The 20689-nt window shown below is 41.4% G+C and overlaps 1 protein-coding gene across 4 annotated transcripts in view; it reads right to left on the bottom strand.

Annotated features, from left to right (window-relative positions):
• Positions 1-20689, bottom strand: part of LOC133483561 (receptor-type tyrosine-protein phosphatase gamma-like) — a 499015-nt gene that overhangs the window by 96797 nt on the left and 381529 nt on the right. For all 4 annotated transcript variants that reach the window (XM_061784954.1, XM_061784955.1, XM_061784956.1 and 1 more), the window contains exons 10-12: positions 10500-10608; positions 10040-10089; positions 7132-7870 (exon numbers count right to left, since the gene is read on the bottom strand). In XM_061784954.1, the coding sequence (XP_061640938.1) occupies positions 7132-7870; positions 10040-10089; positions 10500-10608 (898 nt within the window). The remainder of the gene's footprint in view (positions 1-7131; positions 7871-10039; positions 10090-10499; positions 10609-20689) is intronic.

Genomic DNA, 20689 nt, shown 5'->3' with positions numbered 1-20689 from the left:
CAAACAACCATTCATACTCACTTTCACACCTACGGGCAATTTAGCATCTTTAATTAACCTACCATGCATGTTTTTGGGATGTGGGAGGAAACCGGAGTGCCCGGAGAAAACCCACGCAGGCACGGGGAGAACATGCAAACTCCACACAGGCGAGGCGAATTTGAACCCTGGTCCCCAGAACTATGAGGCAAATGTGCTAACCAGTTGTCCACTCTGTTGGCCAGCTTGAACCACTGAACCTAATTTGGGGCCCTTTTTTATTGAGTTTGCATTTTCTCCAGTTTACCCAAAACATGAAAGGTTAATTAGTTACTGCTCACTGCTCCTCTGGGATAGGTTAAATGCAAAAAACATTTCCTTTTGTCAAAATTTTTATTTTTTTCCTGTTTGTAGTTTACAGCAGGGGTCACCAACATGGTGCTCACTGGCACCAGGTAGCCCCCAAGGACCACATAAGTAGCCTGCGAGCCTGTTCTTAAAATAGTTCACCGATGATGGGACCTTGTGATTTCCTCAGAATGTTGTAAAAGAACACTTGCAGAGATTTATAGAAATGAAGTTTTGCATATTGATATTTATTGGTTTCCTACCTTGTGAAATAATTGTTTCGAATTATTGTGAGAAATCATAACAAAGATCTGACCCTTCACATAGATGAACATCATTATTTATCGGACGTTGATTGATGCTAAAGCTCGCGTGAAACGGATGATGGATAGCTATTTTTTTTCTCACACTTCTGCGACTCCATGCCTCATGTACCATCACGCACTGTACCCGTTTCCTCTATAACTGTATTTTCCCTCGCAGTTTTGTTGGGTGCTCTCCACCTTAGTGCGTTTCCTTGTTGAACTGCTCAACAGCTGTAGTGCTGCATGTTCTGATCTCTGAAACTAACCACTCTCTTCGCCCTCCCAATAATAGAGGCTGCTTGTGCTTTTTAGAGGTACAGCCAAAAAATGCACCTCTCTCTCTCTCTCTCTCTCTCCTCTCTCTCTCTGTCTCACTCTCTCTCTCTTTTTCTACTCTAACCAATCTAGTTTTGGGTCTGCTCGAGGTACAGTATCTTCCCAAGAGGGAGTTTTTCCTTACCTCCATTGCATGGTGCTTGCTCAGTTAGTCTTTTACTAAGTGAGGAGTGTGGTTTTAGATCTGCTCCATGTAGTTCCCTAAGACAACTTCTGTTGTGATTTGGCGATATATAAATAAAATTGAATTGAATTATTATTTATAACAAGTAATCTGAGCAAATTTGTCATTTCAGAAGTGTGTATACTGTACATCTGGGAGTGCTTCGCATTAACAAGTACCCACGAAATAGCTCTTAGGCTCAAAATGGTTGATGACCCCTGGTTTAGAGTTTATTTTTCAGGTTAGGTATAATGAAAATGAATACATGATACTGTCAATATGCATGCAACAAATCTAATCCATTTTAAGGAAGGCAAATCCCATCGAGGCAGATTCCGAGCTAATATCTTCCCCGCCCTGAGATAGACACAGTTTCTGGGAGCAGGTTCTGCCTGATGACTGCAGCCAGACACCACACAGCTCTGAATGATTAGGAGGATTTATTCAATTCAAATCTCTTAGTCTCAGCTGGCATCACCACCACCTACCTAGTTTAGCTGATGCAGCAGTGATGCCAGCTCCCATGGCTTTCAATCTGCTGTTATGCCTCGAGCCAGTCGCCACATTAGACTAGGCCCATGTCGTACAACGTTACTGCTTCACTTGATCTCTATCTTGACATCTTCTGCTTCAACATACATGCATAGTAGAGGGATAAAAGACCCAAGACACTGCCTGATAAAAGACCCAAGACACTGCCTGCTTCAGTTCCTTTCTACTTCTGTTTGCTCTTAAAATAACAAAAAATTAATACATGAATATGTGAACCTCTTAATGCAATCAGAAGCAAGGGTGTGAAGTGAGATATTCACTGTCATTTGTTCATCCAACACAAACCATGCAAGGAAATGTAGCTATATATAGAACAAGGCCTTCTCCCCTCCTACAACTGAATCAAGCCTCCGAGCCTCTTCTCTTCTCCCCATGTGTGAAAGTAGGCCAACACTAAGATCTGAGCAAGAAGGGAGGGACATACAAAGACATTGAGGGGGTGGAAGAGTACGAGAGAGGAGGGAAAAAAGAGGATATGCATAAAAGAGGACAGGGATGGAGGTAAGAAACAAGGGAAGTAAAAAAAAAGGAAAGTAAGTGCTTGGTGGATTGAAAATAGGGAGGGGGACATATTGAGAACAAACTAAGAAGCAGTTTTGACAAAGAAGTTGAGATTCAACTTCATTCTGATCTGCATGTTGTTATTCGTGTGAGAATCAGTGTCTTGTCAATGTCCTTAAACTTTCAAAATGCTTCGACACTCCACAATATTGGGTTGATTAAGTACAAACAAACAATTCTATTAGGAAAGGAGAAGTTGAAAGATTAAAAAAAAACTAGAAATAATAATAATTTGTAGGCAATGTTAACTGAACAAAATGTCATTTGTCTTTTGATAAAGCACTACAATTATGACAACTTGTAAGCTCTAACGACATCCCAAATAAAAGCGCTACCAAATTATTCCTTTAAAAAAATGCTGTTAATTTCTCACTGTTAATTATTGTGAGTGTAGCTTGCAGTGTTAGATAACTTTATTGCAGCATGCTGAGAGTTGTTTTAATTATTATTTTTGTAACTTTGTGAAGCTGCATAAGAATTATATGTCATCAATATATAATGTTCCCTCAAAGGTTTCTGTGTAAACATATTACATTTACATTTCCAGTGAAGCGTTCACTTGCAGGTTATGACGTTAGCTAGAACGCAACTGTTGACGAGCGCTACTATTATACCGCTACACCAGGGGTGTCAAACTAATTTTTGTCACGGGGCACGTTGTAGTTACGATATCCCTCAGAGGGCCGTTATGACTGTGAACCCATATAAATGGTTAATCGCTCATATTATTGCATATACACAACAAATAGATGAATAACCAATTCTGAAATCAGAAGTCATTACTGTAAAAACAAAAAAAGGGGGATTTTTAACAAAAAATGCTTACAGTATTGTAACATTATTTATTATATATGACAATTTAAAATTTGGTACAGATTTTAGCAAGAATCACAGGCGTTGAGGCACATGATTTGCTTTCGTGGGCCACATGCAATGATGTGGCGGGCCGGATCTGGCCCCCGGGCCTTGAGTTTGACACCTGTGCTCTACACTGTAAGGGAAATTTGATTTTAAAAAAAACAAACAATTTCCACTCCCAGAAGTCATGACTGCAATGTATAGAGTTACTACTTTAACACATTTGTGAAATAACTTTGAAGCGTTTGACCTTGTGTCCTGCCATCTCAAATAGAATAAAATTTACAGAATGAGCTTTGACAAAGGGTTGCAAAAGGTATTTCAGGGGAATATGCTCGAATTGCATTTGTTCATAGTAATGTCTGGCTTTGTGGTTCTCTCATAGCACTTGAAATTGAATTGATTGTCCCTTGGTATTTGCTTGGCTAATGCAGTGTACTGCTGAAAGTCTTTGGTAAGCAGAGGCACCTTACATTACTGCAATCCATCATCACTTATCTGGTTCAGACCTTGGATCATGAGACCTCTATTACTTCAGAGCCCATCCAATGCTGTTTTGTTACCAAGCTGAACATTTTAGTCATAAACATCTTACAAAACACTTGATGAGAACTACTTCCATTATCTTGTCTAATGGCATGGTGTTGCCTGACTAAAATGCAGTAATAATACTGTACATTAACACAGTGAAAGGTGCTGATTAATTCAAAGGTTCATCCTTAGGATTGCCATTTGCAGAACTAGACAACATTATGTTCTCATATGGAACACCTGTCCCAAACAGAGTGTAGGGTGTGATGTTAATAGACGTGACCATTTTTACATTTTTAATGTTTACCTTTTGTTGTCATTGAGTGAATTACTGTACATTTGTATTGGTGTGGACTCACACGAGGCAAACCATACCATGCTTGGGCTTGCTTGACACCTAAAATCCAGCTTGTTTGACTTGGAACCTCTAAGAACAGGAAAGCATACAGGGACAGAGTTTAGAGCTGAGAAGAATTGGGACACTGGGAGGACCGAGGAGAGGAGAGGAGACAAGAATACACAAGATGCGACATAGGGCAAAGACCAAACAAGAGGCATATGATGACATGTATGCAAGGTTGGACACAAAAGAAGAAGTGTAAGATCTATACAGGTTGGCCAGACGGGGAGATAGAGATGTGAAAAAATGCATCAGGTTAGGGTAATTAAGGATGGAAATGGAAATTTGTTAACTGGTGCCAATAGTGTGCACGATAGATGGAAAGAATACTTTTAGGAGTTAATGAATGAGGAAAATAAGAGAGAAGCACGAGTAGAAGAGGCAAGTGTGGTGGAAGTAGCAATGATTAGTATGGGGGAAGTTAGAAAGGCACTAAAGAGAATGAAAAATGGAAAGGCAGTTGGTCCTGATGACATTCCTGTGGAGGTATGCAAGCATCTCGGAGAGGTGGCTGTGGAGGTTTTGACCAGCTTATTCAACACAATTCTAGCGGGTGAGAAGATGCCTGAGGAATGGAGGAAAAGTGTGCTTTTAAGAATAAGGGTGATGGGCAGAGCTGTGGGAGCTATCGAAGAATAAAGTTGATGAGTCACACAATGAAGTTATGGGAAAGAGTAGTGGAGGCAAGACTCAGGACCGAAGTGAGTATTTGCGAGCAACAGTATGGTTTCATGCCTAGAAAGAGTACCACAGATGCATTATTTGCCTTGAGGGTGTTGATGAAAAGGTACAGAGAAGGTCAGAGGGAGCTACAATGTGTCTTTGTTGGTATAGAGAAAGCTTATAACTTAGTACCCAGAGAGGACATTTGACTTGGAACCTCAAAGAACAGCCTAAACGACATCATGACATGTAAATCATTGCCGTTTGTACGGGGACTTTGCGCCCTCATGTGGAGTCGCCCTCTGTAGTATAATGAAAAATATTGCAGGGTTGCGGTGGGACTTGGGCATGTTGTGGAATAATGTTAATGCTGATGACTTTGGATATTCACTTGCATATAGGTAGAGCTGTGCTAAGCTACTCCACCTTACACCTTATTGTTGAGTGCATTTCAATCAAGGAAGGGTGCATTTGGAAATTCGCCCTGACGCCCTAACTCTACTCTCAAAATACGCGGTCCTGACTGTTCCAGAGCAGCGCCACAGGATATTTTCGAACGCACTCCAAGCTAACGCGCCATTGCAACATGGCTAGTTCCATAGACCCTCCTGATAACAAAAATCCGACACCATCCTTCAAATCTGGCGTTTGGAAGTATTTTGATTTTAGTGTTAAGGATGTCCCAGATGGCAAGCATGTCGGAGACAAAAGTATAACAGGTATGTCGCAAGTGTCAATGCTTAACTACGTCGGTGGAAATACAACAAACATGACATCACATTTACGCTGAAATCACCCTAATGAGAAAAAAAGTGCCGGATAAAAACAAGCAGTATGCAACCTACAAGCTTTAAAAGATGTATTTGGACAGCATGATTCAAACATCCATCCATCCATTTTCTGAGCCGCTTCTCCTCACTAGGGTCGCGGGCGTGCTGGAGCCTATCCCAGCTATCATAGGGCAAGACGTGGGGTACACCCTGAACTGGTTGCCAGCCAATCGCAGGGCACATACAAACAAACAACCATTCACACTCACATTCACAGCTATGGGCAATTTAGAGTTGTCAATCAACCTACCATGCATGTTTTTGGGATGTGGGAGGAAACTGGAGTGCCCGGAGAAAACGCACGCAGGCACGGGGAGAACATGCAAACTCCATACAGGCGGGGCCGGGGATTGAACCGCGCTCCTCAGAACTGTGAGGCAGACGCTCTAACCAGCCATGATTCAAACAGAGCAAAATAAATTGACTGGGCTATTACTAATTTTATTACTTTTTTTAACTTATGGACAATGCCAGGTGGCAGCTGTTTGTTTGTATGTGCCCTGCGATTGGCTGGCAACCACCTCAGGGTGTGCCCCGCCTCCTGCCCGATGTTAGCTGGTATAGGCTCCAGCACGCCCGCAACCCTAGTGAGGAGAAGCGGCTTGGAAAATGGATGGATGGACAGTGCCGGGTTTCATAACATGCTGCGGCGTGGACACTTATTCCTTCGCGAACCTCGTTTTTGCTCTTACATCAGACGTCGAGAGCTACGCAGAACTACTTGACTGGACTGTTCGGGCACTATATTACTGCGGAATGGGAAAAGCAATGTTCTTCAGACACGCCTCCTCAACAGTCACTACTGATGATTTAACCAATGGTCAAACAAAAGCTGTGGGAGGTTAGTGCGACCAAATGTAAAGGTACATCTCGATAAATAATGTGGCAGAAAAGTCCATTCATTTCAGTATTCATACATTATATAGCTTCAATTAACACTTGGGAAAATACTTTTCAGAGGGCAAATTCCTCCCTAATTTCTACATTAAAAATAATTTTGCTTCTTGATTGATTGTTTTGTAATATTCTAGTTTATAGAGATGGTGAATTTGGCATTTTCGTTTGCCATAAGGGATAGTTGTAAAATTATATACATATATGAAAACTATGAAATATTTCACTGTTTTGTGCATCTCCATAACATGAGTTTCACTTTTTGAAACCTAACTAAATTAAGCTTTTGACACTATTCTAATTTACTGAGTACCTGTAACAATACGATCACGAGGGTCGTTGGGGTGCTGGCGCCTATTTTAGCTGTCTTCGGGCAAGAGGCGGGTATACCCTGAACTGGTCACCAGCCATTCGCGGGGCACAAATAAACAAAAAGAGTCCTCAAATAATCTACCGTGCATGTTTTTGGAATGTGGGAAGAAACCGGAGTACCCGGAGAAAACCCACGCAGGCACGGGAGAACATGCAAACAAGATAGATAGAGAGATAGAGAGATAGATAGATAGATAGATAGATAGATAGATAGATAGATAGATAGATAGATAGATAGATAGATAGATAGATAGATAGATAGATAGATAGATAGATAGATAGATAGATAGATAGATAGATAGATAGATTATTGTGAGGTAGTGGAATATCACCACTCACCAGTATGGATGGAGATGGGCAGACGTTCACTGGCCTCCCCTGGTTGCAGCCTAAGCATCAATGGGTAACCCTCAGGAACCAAGAATGTGGTAACAGTGGTGTGGTTATGGACAAATACACAGAGGTTGAAGACCACCCGGAGGTCTTCTACAGCAGTTGGCCTATGAATTGGATCTGGTCCCTTCCTTTCTTTCTCTTTTGCCGTAGGGTTGGGTTTGCCACAAGCTGGATCATTCCCATCTAGACTGTCATACTTTCTCCCTTGCTCTACCAACTCTACCGGCCCCTTCTTTCGTTTCTTCTCATTTTTGTCCTCTTCCTCTTCTTCCTCTTTATCCTCCTCTTCTCTTTCTCTATCATCTTCTTGACACGTGTCATTGTCTCTGCCTTCATTCCCTATCTCACTCTTCTCTTTCTCTGAGGATTTTTTGACAACAGGAGTGCTGACATCCTTGCTGGGCATGGTGTGTTCATTGGGCTGTGGTGTGAGATTGCATGTTTGTGCTCTGCTGGGCCAAACTGAGCTAGGAAAAGAGGAAATGACTCCTCCACTGAAGCCAAGTCCAGCTAGTAAAGTGCTGATTACGACAGATGCCACCGTTGCCTGACTACCACTGGAGGAAGGGCCAATTCCTGTCGCTATGGAGACAAAGGAGAAGGGAATGCCTGAGGAGGTCCAGGTAGATGAACCAGAGGAAATAGGGGCCATGTCGGCTGAAGAGGCTGGTGAAACTGTTGGCTGAGAAACATAAGAGAAGAAGAACATTTTCTTAAGGGTTAATTTTTGTTGGTGCTGTAAATTGATGAAAATGTTTACGTGAGCTCATCACATTTCAAGATCCTGAGATTTATCATGTTAAGCACATTGTATCATAATACTACAGTCCGTTTAAAATAATGCATGTGCCAAATCAAGTGGTAGAAAAAAATGTAATGCAAGCTCATAGACGCAGTAATACAATACACATACTTTTTAAATGGAATTTGATCAGAACTGTCATGATCTGTGTTTTTGTTTATATTTTGCTTTCAGGTTTTCAATGATCTGTTTTCCTGTCTCCTGTTAATGTCTGCTCGTTATGTCTTTGTCTCCATCTGGTCTCGTCAGTTCTGCTCCTTGTGTATCAGCCAATCATATCTTTCCTTCCGTTCATGTCGTGTCCTACTGTGCCTTGTTGTCTCATCAGTCAGTTTGTATTTAGTTCCTGCTTTTCGTGGACTCTGTCTTTGACCTTTGACCTTTGGCCTATGTTGCGTCATGTTGTCCATTGTCTGTGGTGGTGAGACTGTCCTCTTTGCTTTCTTTGTTTACTCAGTTGACCAGCTGAGTAAGCCAAGATTTTTGGACTTGGACTCTTGCCTTGCCTAGCCTGCATCCTTGCGTTTTACCTACCACGGCAGATACGCCCTTGACAAGAACCCCAACAAGTGTTCTATGACCAATTGAAGATGGGGATGTGATAATTATCATCAAGCCAATTTTACTCTCCTTGGAATAATACACTATACTTTTGATACAAAATAATTTCAAATCATCAGCTAAAAATGTAATATCAAGAATAAAGCTTACAGTATATAATTATAGCAACTCAGCATTGGGGTAAAAAAATTACTATGTGCTTCTGCAAGAAGTGATACCCTCTAAGAGTTCTACATGTAAAATGTATTTCCTTACTTTGTGAATTCATCTGGTCACTGGTGGTCATTACTTCTATTTTTTCACATACAGTAGTATTTTGAGTTATGAAAGTAGAAATTTCAGGCATTTATAAACACATTTATAAACATAAACACTGCACGACATGTAAACCACGGTTCGGTTTGTACCTCAGTTTTGTGGTAACGGTTTTAGGTTTGGTTCGGTATATGTTGACTCTTATTACTTTCGCCTTGTATATTTTGTGTTGTAATTAGTTTCATAATTTTTATTAATCAGAAATATAACTTTGTTTGTCTGTCTATGCCAACGGCATTTTGTGACAGGCAGAACAATTAAATGCTCTTCCACTGGGCAGGCGGGCAGGCGGTGGGCTTCGTGGGAGGATGACTACAGAGGACTATCCTATCCTATCCTATCCTATCCTATCCTATCCTATCCTATCCTATCCTATCCTATTTTATCCTATCCTGTCCTATCCTATCCTATCCTATCCTATCCTATCTTGCGTTGGAGAGAAAGACATCCTTTCCAGGATGAAATGGATGCCAAGTGGAAAAAAATAATTACATGATGTAATAAATACTAAACATTGTTAGCTTAAACACCATGACAGTCCATGTTCACAAATACATATCAAAATGAAAGTGAACAGAAAAAAATGATAACCTTGGGTGTTTATGTAATTAAGAATAAAGTAACTCATAATGGAGCACTTTATCTCATTTCCCCAGTATATATTCTCCCCTTGTTTATTCTGTATGTAACGATGTACATATCTCATAAATCTAATTTATATTCTACTGCTAATCCTGTTCAGAGTCATGAGTGAGCTGGAGCATATCCCAACTGTTTTAGGGCAAGAGGCAAGGTAAACCCTGGACTCTGCCAATCAATCACAGGGCACATATACAGACAGTACTCTCAACGGACATCCAATCACCCTCATATTCAGGTTTATCGTCAATTTAGAGTCTCCAATTAACCCAACACAAATATTTTTTGACTGTGGGAGGAAACAGGAGTACCCGAAATAAACCCAAACCAGAAGAGAATATGCAAATCCATGCAGAGAGGTCAGAGCCAACATTTGAACCTAGAACCTTCTTGCTGTGTGGCAGATGTGCTAACCATTGTGCCACCCATTACATAAAGGAAAATAAAAAAGGTTTACTTGTCTATACACATAGAATTTCTTTGTGTTCTCATGATCCAAACAGGCACGCAACCCTTCATCCTTGCATCCCTTACCATTCCGGTTTTCACGATCCGTGTTCCCTCAAAGATCCTAGTGGTGTTTGCTGAAACACAGGGACCAAACGAAAGGATCCATTGTTAAACAAAGGTAGAACAATTATATGTCATTTCATTAAAAAAACTGAAGCGCATGACTGGAAGACATCAGTTTGAATTGTATGCGCATTAGTCAGAAAGATACATTCGTATTGATTTCAAACAATGCTATCCATATCTACAGTAATCAGGCAGTGTTCTCTCTTCAATGGATTTACATTCCTGCTATTTTCTTACTTTTCCTTCCATAATGTTTGCATGAATCACCTGAGTTGAGTATAAATAATTTTGTGAGTTTATGTACTGTATAAAAGAAATGTACAAATCTCCATCTCTGCGGTTTTCACAAATGTGTTGAGGCCCATGACACAGAAGATAATTTTGACAAAGGTTGTGGTCGTTCGTGTACGCGTGTTACCTCTGAAGAGCATGCTCTGACTGAAATCACTGCGCATGTCATTGGTGCAGACAGCCTGAACCCGAAAAAGGTAAAGCACATCCGGTGAGACATGTGAGATGACAGCCTCCTATATGACAGAAACACAAACCAAATTTTGACTGTTGGTCTGGAGACCACCTTTATTTCATCACAACCTGCACACCACCCATTCGGATAGCCATTGCTTATTTTTACAACAAGTACACAATTTATTTATGAAAAAAAGTGAAATGGTTTTATAACAAAAAAATATATTGCAGTATAATACATTTTCTTGTACTTAGTTATGACGTATCAATACCTTTATTTTCTGATTGGCTGGGACAAATCAAAGGACTGTACTGCCTTGTACTTTGGGGCATGTGGCATCCATATCAATTTAAGATTAAGTTTCGAATTATGGTTCCTTGCCCTATGAAGGGCCACACATTTACTATATTTACACTTATCAGCCAACATTATGTTCAATTTATTGCATGATACACTACCACTTGAGGAAGTGTAGTGAAATTATTGTAGTTGCAGTTTTTAGTTGTGCTGAACTGCAATGACACCTTTCATGAAGATGTAATTTATAAATGTGAGATTTTTTGTTGTTGTTTTTTTTATGATATTGAAAAGACCTCCAATGGAATATGACTTGGGGGACAGAAAAACCGTCAGAGGAACAACAACAGTGTCAATGCAAGTGAAAAGATTGGTCTATTACGCCCCTGTGGACAGCAGGATTTACAGCTTTTAGTACATTTCATTCAATTGTGCAATATACTTTGCCAACATAAATGTTGATTTAATTAAATCTTGATTTAATTTATCATGCTGAAATAGAATTTCAGACTAAGAAAAAAAAATATCTCCTTGGCAGCACAATTTGGTTCCACTTTTGAACATGCCCATGTACAGACATATCATATCGGAGCAATGAATGTGTTGCCATTGTGAAAATGAGCCCACATGTTCTTTTTGATGGTGTATGTGGGTAAATATATGTTTTCATGTTAGATGTGAGTTAACATCCATCTCATTTACACTTCATACATCATCATACCATCATTACCATCATTGTGGGCATTACCACAAAGGCCTGTGCAGAAAAAAATGTGTATATAATAAATAGACGTGCAACAAATAACCTCAAATAAGGCGATGGCACTGCTTTGTCAGGTTTTACTCTTGACACTCATGCTGCATTTTCGCACTTAACTCATTCAGAGGGGAGACAAAGGTTGAGTGAGTCAGTGGCTTTCTATTAAGATCTGATGGATTGTTTTCAACAGAAATCATTACGTGTTGTTTTTTTATTGGTTAACGTTTAAACTAAATATGACTTTTGGGTTCATATACCACACCGTCCAAAGGTCTTAGTCTATCATTAGATTTTGTTTTATTGTTTTGGCCGAATGACTACACTGTGGATAAGTAAATGGAGCCTAATTACTTTTGGGTTCCCGACAGACAATAAACAAGATTGGCAGCGTCAAGTTCTGGTTAGTTTAGTAAGTCAAGATCACTATTCCTTGTCTCATACTTCAGTTCAAGCTTGAGTTTTTCATTTTTTTACACTTTAAATAAGTAAAAATTATAATAAGTAAAATGCTGTTGGGCTACTGCTATATAAATATTGTACGTGTTGGGTGACATTCAATTTCTTTCAGATGAAAATTACCCTGCAATCCTAATGTATTTGTGCTGTGGCTTTCATCTTTTAAAGAACACAAAAGATGATGTGCTTAACTGGATTTATGCCTTCTCTTACTTTTCATTTCATTGACTCATTTCATATATTGTACTCTATATGACACACATCTGTTGAAGGCTATAGGATGACTTCCTTTTCTAGTCTCTTTGAATCAACATTCACTTAACAAACCCATGATGTTTTTTTTCCTGAAAACACAGTTCACATATCCGTGAAGTACTGAATACCAGATGGCCACAATGCAATAAAATAATTATAGAAAGCTTTTCTCTTATTACAGCAATGTCGGCATGCTCCATCAGTATGCTCTTTCTGTATTTTCTCCACCCTCACTTTGTGACTAATGACAGTTCTCCCATTACTCTAGAATGTAGTTCCCCTTTTTCCTCCTATCAAGAGGGCTGTGTGGTGGGTGGGGGTGGTCATGGGTGAGAGAATGGAAGAGAACGGGATTTCCAAGGCAAGCGAGTACCTGATATGTCCCAGAATAAAAGGGAAGGAGAGAATGGGAAGGCAGAAAGAAATGACAGAGGTAATGGGCAGGTTTCAGAGAAAGGTATAGTCTCTTGAGGTAATGATGGGAGGGTGAAACACCTCATTTGCTCATCCTTCATCACAGTTGGTCCATTTTCTGAAAGCTAGGGGGCACTCTGATCTCTCTTTTTGCAGCCTTTTCACAGTTTTCCCATTGAGCCACTGGCCCAAGGTCATGCTTTTTGCACAGACTGGCAGTGTTGTATCGCCTCCAGCTTAGCATTAGTATTCTGTGAGTTGAACAGACCGCAATGTTAGGGAATGAAGCATCCAGTCTACTCTTCCACCTTGTCTTATAGCTCTTTCTGTCTCCTGATGAGAACATTTTCATGGAACTCATGGGGCATCCTGTTTTGTGTGAGTGTAATGCACATAATTAATGTAGTTGTTCAGTTGTTTAGTGGTAATCTTTTCCCTCTTAATTTCTTTATTTTATCCACTTTTATTTTGATTAAGCTGGGGTCACTGATGGTGTAGTGGTACACTCGCCTGACTTTTTTGCGGGCAGTGTGGGTTCAGTTCCCACTCGGTGACGGTGTGAATGTGAGTGTGAATGGTTGTCTGTGTCTATGTGTGCCCCGTGACTGACTGGCGATCAGTTCAGGGTGTAGTCCGCCTTTCGCCCGAAGTCAGCTGGGGTAGGCTCCAGCGCCCCGTGACCCTAACGAGGATAAGCAGTGTTGAAAAATGGATGGATGGAAAAAAATTCAAAAACGTACTAGGTTAAAAGGAAACTCTGAACTGCCCATGGATGTGAACATTAGTGTGGATGGCTGTTTGCATTTATGTGCCTTGAGATTGACTGGCAATCAATTGTGTGGTGTACCCGCCTCTTGCTCAAAGCCAGCTAGGATAGGCTCCAGCTCTCCTGTCACCCTGAACTGAATAAGTGCTAGAAAATGTATTGATGGATCCATGGATGGATAGATGGGTGGATACCTGTAGATGCCTGCCAGAACAGTAGTTGGCGATGACACGTTGAAAACAAAACCTACAAGATATGCGCACCAACTGCCTATCCTCCCAGATGATGTCTTTGGAATCAAGACACTTAAAAGTCTTAAATTTTCTCCAAAATGGACGGGGCGCCTTATAATGCGGCACTCCTTATGTGTGCACCGAGTTCCAAAATCTGTAAATGCTGTTGTGTGACTTTAATGAGCGCTCCGCTTGACTGACTGGGAGCATTTCCTGCCGACGCGCTGCTTATATAGAGGAAGGCGGACGTGACTTGAGGACAGCATGCGGACGTAAAGGGGGAAGGGTGCGCGTGACAGAGGACGCTAAAGACACGCCCCCAGTAGGTATATAGTTCTGGTATGTGCATCGGTTTGGCTAAGGACCCCCGAAAATGGCAGCTACGAAGAGACACGCTTACGAAGCACAGTTTAAACTGCAAGCTATTAGTTATGCGGAGGAACATGGGAATCGAGCAACTGCGAGAGAATTCAAGATTAATGAATGCAGGGTTCGCAAGTGGAGGAAGCAGGAAAACGAGCGTCGCCAAGTCAAGAAGACGGAGCTGAGTTTCCGCGGAAACAAGGCGAAGTGGCCCGAGTTGGAAGACCAACTCGAGCAATGGATTAATGAGCAAAGCCGGGAGAAGCATCTCTACAGTCACCATTCGACTGAGTACAATAACTCGGCGATTGCCATCATTCCGGGGGCTTGACGAACCGCTGGACATCCGTGTAAACAGGGCGTTCAAAGTGAAGTTGCGAACGGCGTGGGAGCGAGGGATGACAAATTAAAAGCGAACACAACTTTACTAAGACTAGGAGGCAGCACCGGGCGAGTTACACCACAATTTGTGAATGGATTGTGGATGATTGGGCTAACGTGTCTGCTTGCACTGTTGTTCGAGCTTTCATAAAAGCCGACATCAAGCCGCATGGCAACGAGACTGACTCCGACGAGTACGAGAGGGAACCTAGCGTGTTTGATTCAGAACTTGCTCATCTGTTCATTTCGGATACAGAAGATGAGGACTTTGATGGATTTGTGGATGAGGATTGATCAAAAAATAACGTGTGTACATTGTTAAATACTTCAATAAGAGTACAACCAAACTCAGTTTTGCTCCCGCTGCCTTTTTAAAAACATTGTTTTAGCGTGCATGCATGCTACTGTATGTTTTAAGCTAGCGTATGTTTTACCATGCCTGCGCCCAATAATACGGTGCGCCTTATGTATCTGTTAAATACAGAAATGGACCCCGTAACTGAGACTGTGCCTTTAGATACGGTGCGCCTTATGGTCGTGAAAATACAGTAGTCATTCTGCCTCTCTTCATTGGTGCGGACTGGTTGGAAAGGGGCTCCAACTTCCGGTTCCTGGACACGCACATCGAGGATGACGTGACCTGGAATGCTAACACCAGAGTTCTCATCAAAAAGGCACAGCAGAGAGTGTATTTCCTGAGGACTCTCAGGAACAATGACCTCGCACAGAAACTGCTTGTGTCATTTTACCAAGACTCCACTGAGAGCATCCTAACATGCTGCATCTACATGTGGTTTCCCCGCTCAATAGTAGTAGCTCAATCCAGAGTGCAACAATGAGACACTGACTCTGGAACTTATTGATTTATTGTTTGTTTGTTTGTTTTCATCAAAATGTTTTGGTTCAATGTGGTATTTTATCAAATAATGGTGTTTTTAAAGTCTGTCTTAACTTCAGGCAGTGTTACAACAGTTAAAGGTATGATAACACTGTTCGCCGGCATCAATGCGACAGTATGATTGTGTCCCAGTTTGAAAATTGCTTTTTATGGGGCTGGGGCTGCATATTTCTCTTTGTGCCTGTGCATGTGTCTTTATTAAATGTCTAGTGCACACTCTTAAGAGTGATAACCATGATTAATAAGCAAGGGTTCAAGACAAGATGAAGAAGAAGCTGAATCCTTGACTCACCAAGTAGAACCTGACTCAACCTAAATGAATGAATTTCTCAGATAAAATCCATCTTAGATGTGCATGTGCATGTGCAATAGTGTAATGAGACACGGAGAGCTGGGCATCACATCAGAGCAGTGTGTGTGTGTGTAATTTAAAGTGTTCATTGTTCTTCTGAATCTCATTGGTATACTAAATGATAACTGAGCCAATAAACCACATTATAGAATTTCAGCAAATGGGTGTATGTGGAGTGACAAATGCTAATTCTAGAAGAATTCAAATCATTTAGTGCATTATGCACACACATTTGGTGCAAATGATGCCCACAATGATTTTCAAATATTTCATACCATTGAATCAGCTGAAAGGAAATAAATGTTTAACAGCTAAGAATCTACTCTAGTCAATATTATACCCACTTTCTTGTAATGTTATTTTTGATGTGTGTCTGCATTGGGGTATTCCAAACTTTTAAGTTAAAGGGGAAACGTTATAGAAATCTTACTTTTTAATGTCCTGTATAGTCACTGATGGTGTAGTGTTACGTTCGCCTGACTTCAGTGTAGACACTGTGTGTTCAGTTCCCACTCATGTGAGAGTGAATGGTTGTCTGTATTTGCCTGACAACTGACCGGCAAACCTGTCCAGGGTGTAGTTTGCCATTTGCCCAAAGTTAGCAGGGATAGGCTCGTGCTCACAGACGATTCTCAAGAGGATAAGCACGATAGAAAATATATGGACTGAAGGCTGTCTTGTATACAAATAGTTGGGTCTTTGGAGTGCCTGTCCAAGTGTGAAATTAGACAACCATGAAAATCCATAGTTATCTACCCATTTCCGAAAATGTGTCTGTGAGCAACCGTTCTGTTGCCTAAAAGTGGGGCTAAATTAATGAACATTACACCGAGTTCCAGCCAATGATATGCTCAGCTAGGCTGTCCAAAATTTCAGAGCAAAAGAACCACTTTGACACAACTGCCAAAGCACTATCATGTCAAAGCCAAAAGTAAGCACCTGCATTGTTCAAAACAGATTAGCATTAGCTAACAGTGTTACCAGCATTCAATTATCCATCCATACATCCATTTTCTGTACCACTTATCCTCACTAGGGTCGTGGGCGGGCTGGAGCCTATCCCAGCTATCTTCAGGCAAGAGGCGCGGTACACCCTGAACTGGTCGCCAGCCAATCGCATGGCACATTTAAACAAACAACCATTCGCACTCACATTCACACCTACGGGCAATTTCGAGTCTTCAATGAACCTACCATGCATGTTTTTGGGATGTGGGAGGAAACCGGAGGACCCAGAGAAAACACACGCAGGCACGGGGAGAACATGCAAATTCCACACAGGCGGGGCTGGGATTTGAACCCCGGTCCGCAGAACTGTGAGACAGATGTGCTAACCAGTCTACCACCGTGCCGCCGCATTCAATTAATAATGTTATAGCAATGATGTGAGGGTGGGGGGGTATTTGTGATTGACAATGTCATGCACTACATTAATTGACAAGTATAATTGAGCAGCCGTTGGTTTGGAGTCTACATGAAGTGTTGATGAATGCAGATTAGGGCTAAAACATCATTAGTTTAACGTAAACACTTACTGTACTTGATGGCTCAGTGAAGAAAAGGGCGTGTGGGGGTGCAGGAGAGGGGCTGTTTGTGTTTGGCAATGTGTCCAAGCTCTTTCTTTGTCTTTAAGCTAACCACACTCACTTTTTTCACACTCATGGCGAGGGATGGGAAGAGTAGCCAGAAATTGTACTCAAGTAAAAGTATTGTGACTGTAGAATAATATGATTCAAGTAGAAAAGTAGTCTGCCAAATAATTGCTTGAACTAAAGCATTCAGTGAAAAAAATAAAAATAAAATACTTAGTAACTGGTAACTTCTGATTTATTTACTTTTTAAATAGTGGATGAATTTCCATCCATCCATCCATCCATTTTTCTTTACCACTTATTCTCATTAGGGTCGTGTGTGTGCTGGAGCCTATCCTAGCTGACTTCGGGTAAGAGGCAGGGTACGCTCTGGACTGGTCACCAGCCAATTGCAGGTCACATACAGTATAGACAACCTCAGAAAAACAACCATTCCCACTCACATTCACACCTAAGGACAATTTAAAGTAGGGGTGCCCAATAGGTAGTCAGGTAGCTAGTCGATAGGTAGTCTTGGTTAGATCACGTGCTGGCAATATTTTTTTTTTTTTTTTTGCGGATCGGGAGGACACACCATTGTTATGTGCATTGTCTGGCAAGATGTGACAGGGAGGTGTAGGTGTGTGAGGAAGAGAACACGCGAGGTGCGTGCGTGTGTGCATTGTGGCACACCGGGAATAAGTTAGCGAGCCAAACGGTGTCCTCTGTAATGTGCAGTACAGTGTTGCAAATAAAGCCCATCTTCAATGTAACAGAGTAAACATAGTGTTTCCTCTTAACAAAAATGCTCAGGTAAATAGTATGTTGCATTAAAACTACCATGATAAATACAATTTATCCACAAAGTTACTGAAGTAAATGTAGTTAGTTACCACAGCCCTGCTTCTGCTCGTAGAAGCGAGCAGCGAGAGGCCATGAACACTTGCTGCTTAGAGCATACGGGGTATGAGATCCATCCCATTGGTTGTCAATGTAATGAAATCTAACCATTGGCCCAGCAGTACAGAAATGTGGGGCGGGTTGAGAGCAGGCTCACTTGTATTCAGGGTTTTACGTTAACACTGGCCAACTAGCCAAATGCCAGTGGATTTCAGCAGCTAGTAACACTGCCTCTCCCACGAGCCACTTTGGCAAGTTGAGTTTTATGCAAACTATGGCATCTGTAATGCAGGTGACCTCGAGGCACTGTGGCTTTGCTGATGATAATCTTTACTTCAAAAAGCAATGACATAGAATAGCCACTAAAGTGCACAAATAAGTGACAATGAGGCTTGGTTATTGATCACAAAACAAAGCTCACTTACGGTGCTCAATAGCCACAGTGGCTGGTGAGCAAAAAAGTTAATGTCGAGCCATGCTTGCATGAAATGGCCAACCCCTAAAAGAGCTTGATATTTGGAAGAAAGAGAATAGGGAGTGAAAAATGGAATTTAATTCTTAATCTTTAGCGGATTTTGTCGATGACATGCCACATACTGTACATTGTAAAATGCCTCGGGAACTTTTAAATTGTGAAAAAAGCATAATCTCTCCCTTTTAGCTTTACCCTATTCAGGGGTCACCACAGGGAATCATCCTTTTCCATCTCTCCGTCCTCTACATCTTCTGCTCTGACTCAAGCTATCTGCAAGTCTTTGCTAACCACTTCCACAAATCTCCTCTACTGTCTTCCTCTTTGCTGCCTACTGGGTGGCTAAATATCCAGCATCCTTTCACTGATTTATCCCTCCCATGTACATGTGCAGACCATCTCAATCGGGCCTCTCTAGCTTTATTTCCAAATCTTCCAGTCTGTGCTGTACCTCATGAGCTCATGATCCTGCCTATCGTTGTCAGTCCCAAAGAGAATATCAGCATCTTCAGTTTTGTCACCTCCAGCTCTGTCTCCCTGTCGTTTCTCCAGTGCATACTTCCACATCTCTTGGTTCTCTTCCACCTGCTCCCTACTTTTCCCACAGATTACATTTCATTGTCATTTGCAAACGTCAGTCCACGGAGACTCCTGTCTGACCTAATCTGTCAACCTGTCTGTCAGCAGAGCAAACAAGAAAGGGCTCAGATCTGATCCTTGATGCAGTTCAACCTCCACTTTGAAGTTCTCTGCCACTGCAGTAGTACACCGCGCCAATGTATGACTGTTCCCGTACATGCCTTGAGCTGGTTCAACATATTTCTCTGCCACCTCAGATTTCCTCATACAGTTCCACAGCTCCTCTCTTGGCACTCTGTCATGTCCTATTTGAAATCCACAAAGACACGATGCAGTTCCTTCTGAGCTTCTCTGTACTTATTCTTCTTCATTTTCATGGCAAATATGGCATCTGTGATGCTCCTTCTAGGCATGAAACCGTACTGTTGCTCACAAATCTCCACTTCTTCTCTCAACCTGGCCTCTACTACTCTTTCCCATGTGTTTATTGCATGGCTCATCAACTTAATTCCTCTGTAGTTGCTACATCTTCGCACTTCACAATTGTTCTTTAAAAAAAAAATGGCACCAGTGCACTTTTTCTCCACTGCTCAGACATCTCTTTCTCTTTGATCATATTGAATAATCTTGTACAAAAAATACACTGCCATCAATGCTGGGCACTTCTATACCTCTATAGAAATGTCATCAGGACCAACTGCCTTTCCTCTCTTTATCTTCCTCAGAGTTTTCCTCACTTCAAACTTTTTAATCTGGCCTACCTTGTGTTTCACAGTATGCTACTCCTCTGCCCTCCTCCACTCTTTCATTTTCCTCATTCTCCTCAAAGTAGTGTTTCCATCTACTCGGCACCCTTTACTTACTTATCAGTACATCTCAGTCTTTAATCACCCTAACCTGCTGCAAATCCTTCCCAACTTCTGCCTCATAAATCTGTGGACTTATTTTTCACCCTCCTTTGTATCCAACTTGTTGTACAAGTCATCATAAACTTTGTTTGGACTTTGCCACCTCCCTCTTCAGCTCTTGTATCCTCTCCTTGTGCTCTCTTCTGTTCTCTTACTATCCCATCTTTTCTTCACCAACTTGTTTTTCTGTACACTTTCCTGAATCTCTCTTTCCACACCAAGTCCTGTCGTTATATTTTGTCTAACCAGAGGATACACCAAGTACCTTCCCACCTGTGTCCTTAACGAATGTTGCTGTTTCAACCCAATCATGTCATTTCCTCAAGAAAACCAAGAGCTTTTCTCAACTCCTCACAACATTCTTCCTTTCTTAACATCCACCATCTGATCACCTGTTCTACCATCCCTCTTATTTTTGTCTCACCTCTGTAGTCATCTTACACCCTACTATTAAAAATTGTCTGGCTTGGCATTCTCCTGTCACCACCTTACAGTCTCTCTCTCAGGTTGCATGGCCTACATGGACTATAATCC

This window comes from Phyllopteryx taeniolatus, chromosome 9, assembly GCF_024500385.1.
Source record: "Phyllopteryx taeniolatus isolate TA_2022b chromosome 9, UOR_Ptae_1.2, whole genome shotgun sequence".
NCBI lineage: Eukaryota > Metazoa > Chordata > Actinopteri > Syngnathiformes > Syngnathidae > Phyllopteryx > Phyllopteryx taeniolatus.
This window is presented reverse-complemented; position numbering and strand designations above follow the sequence as displayed.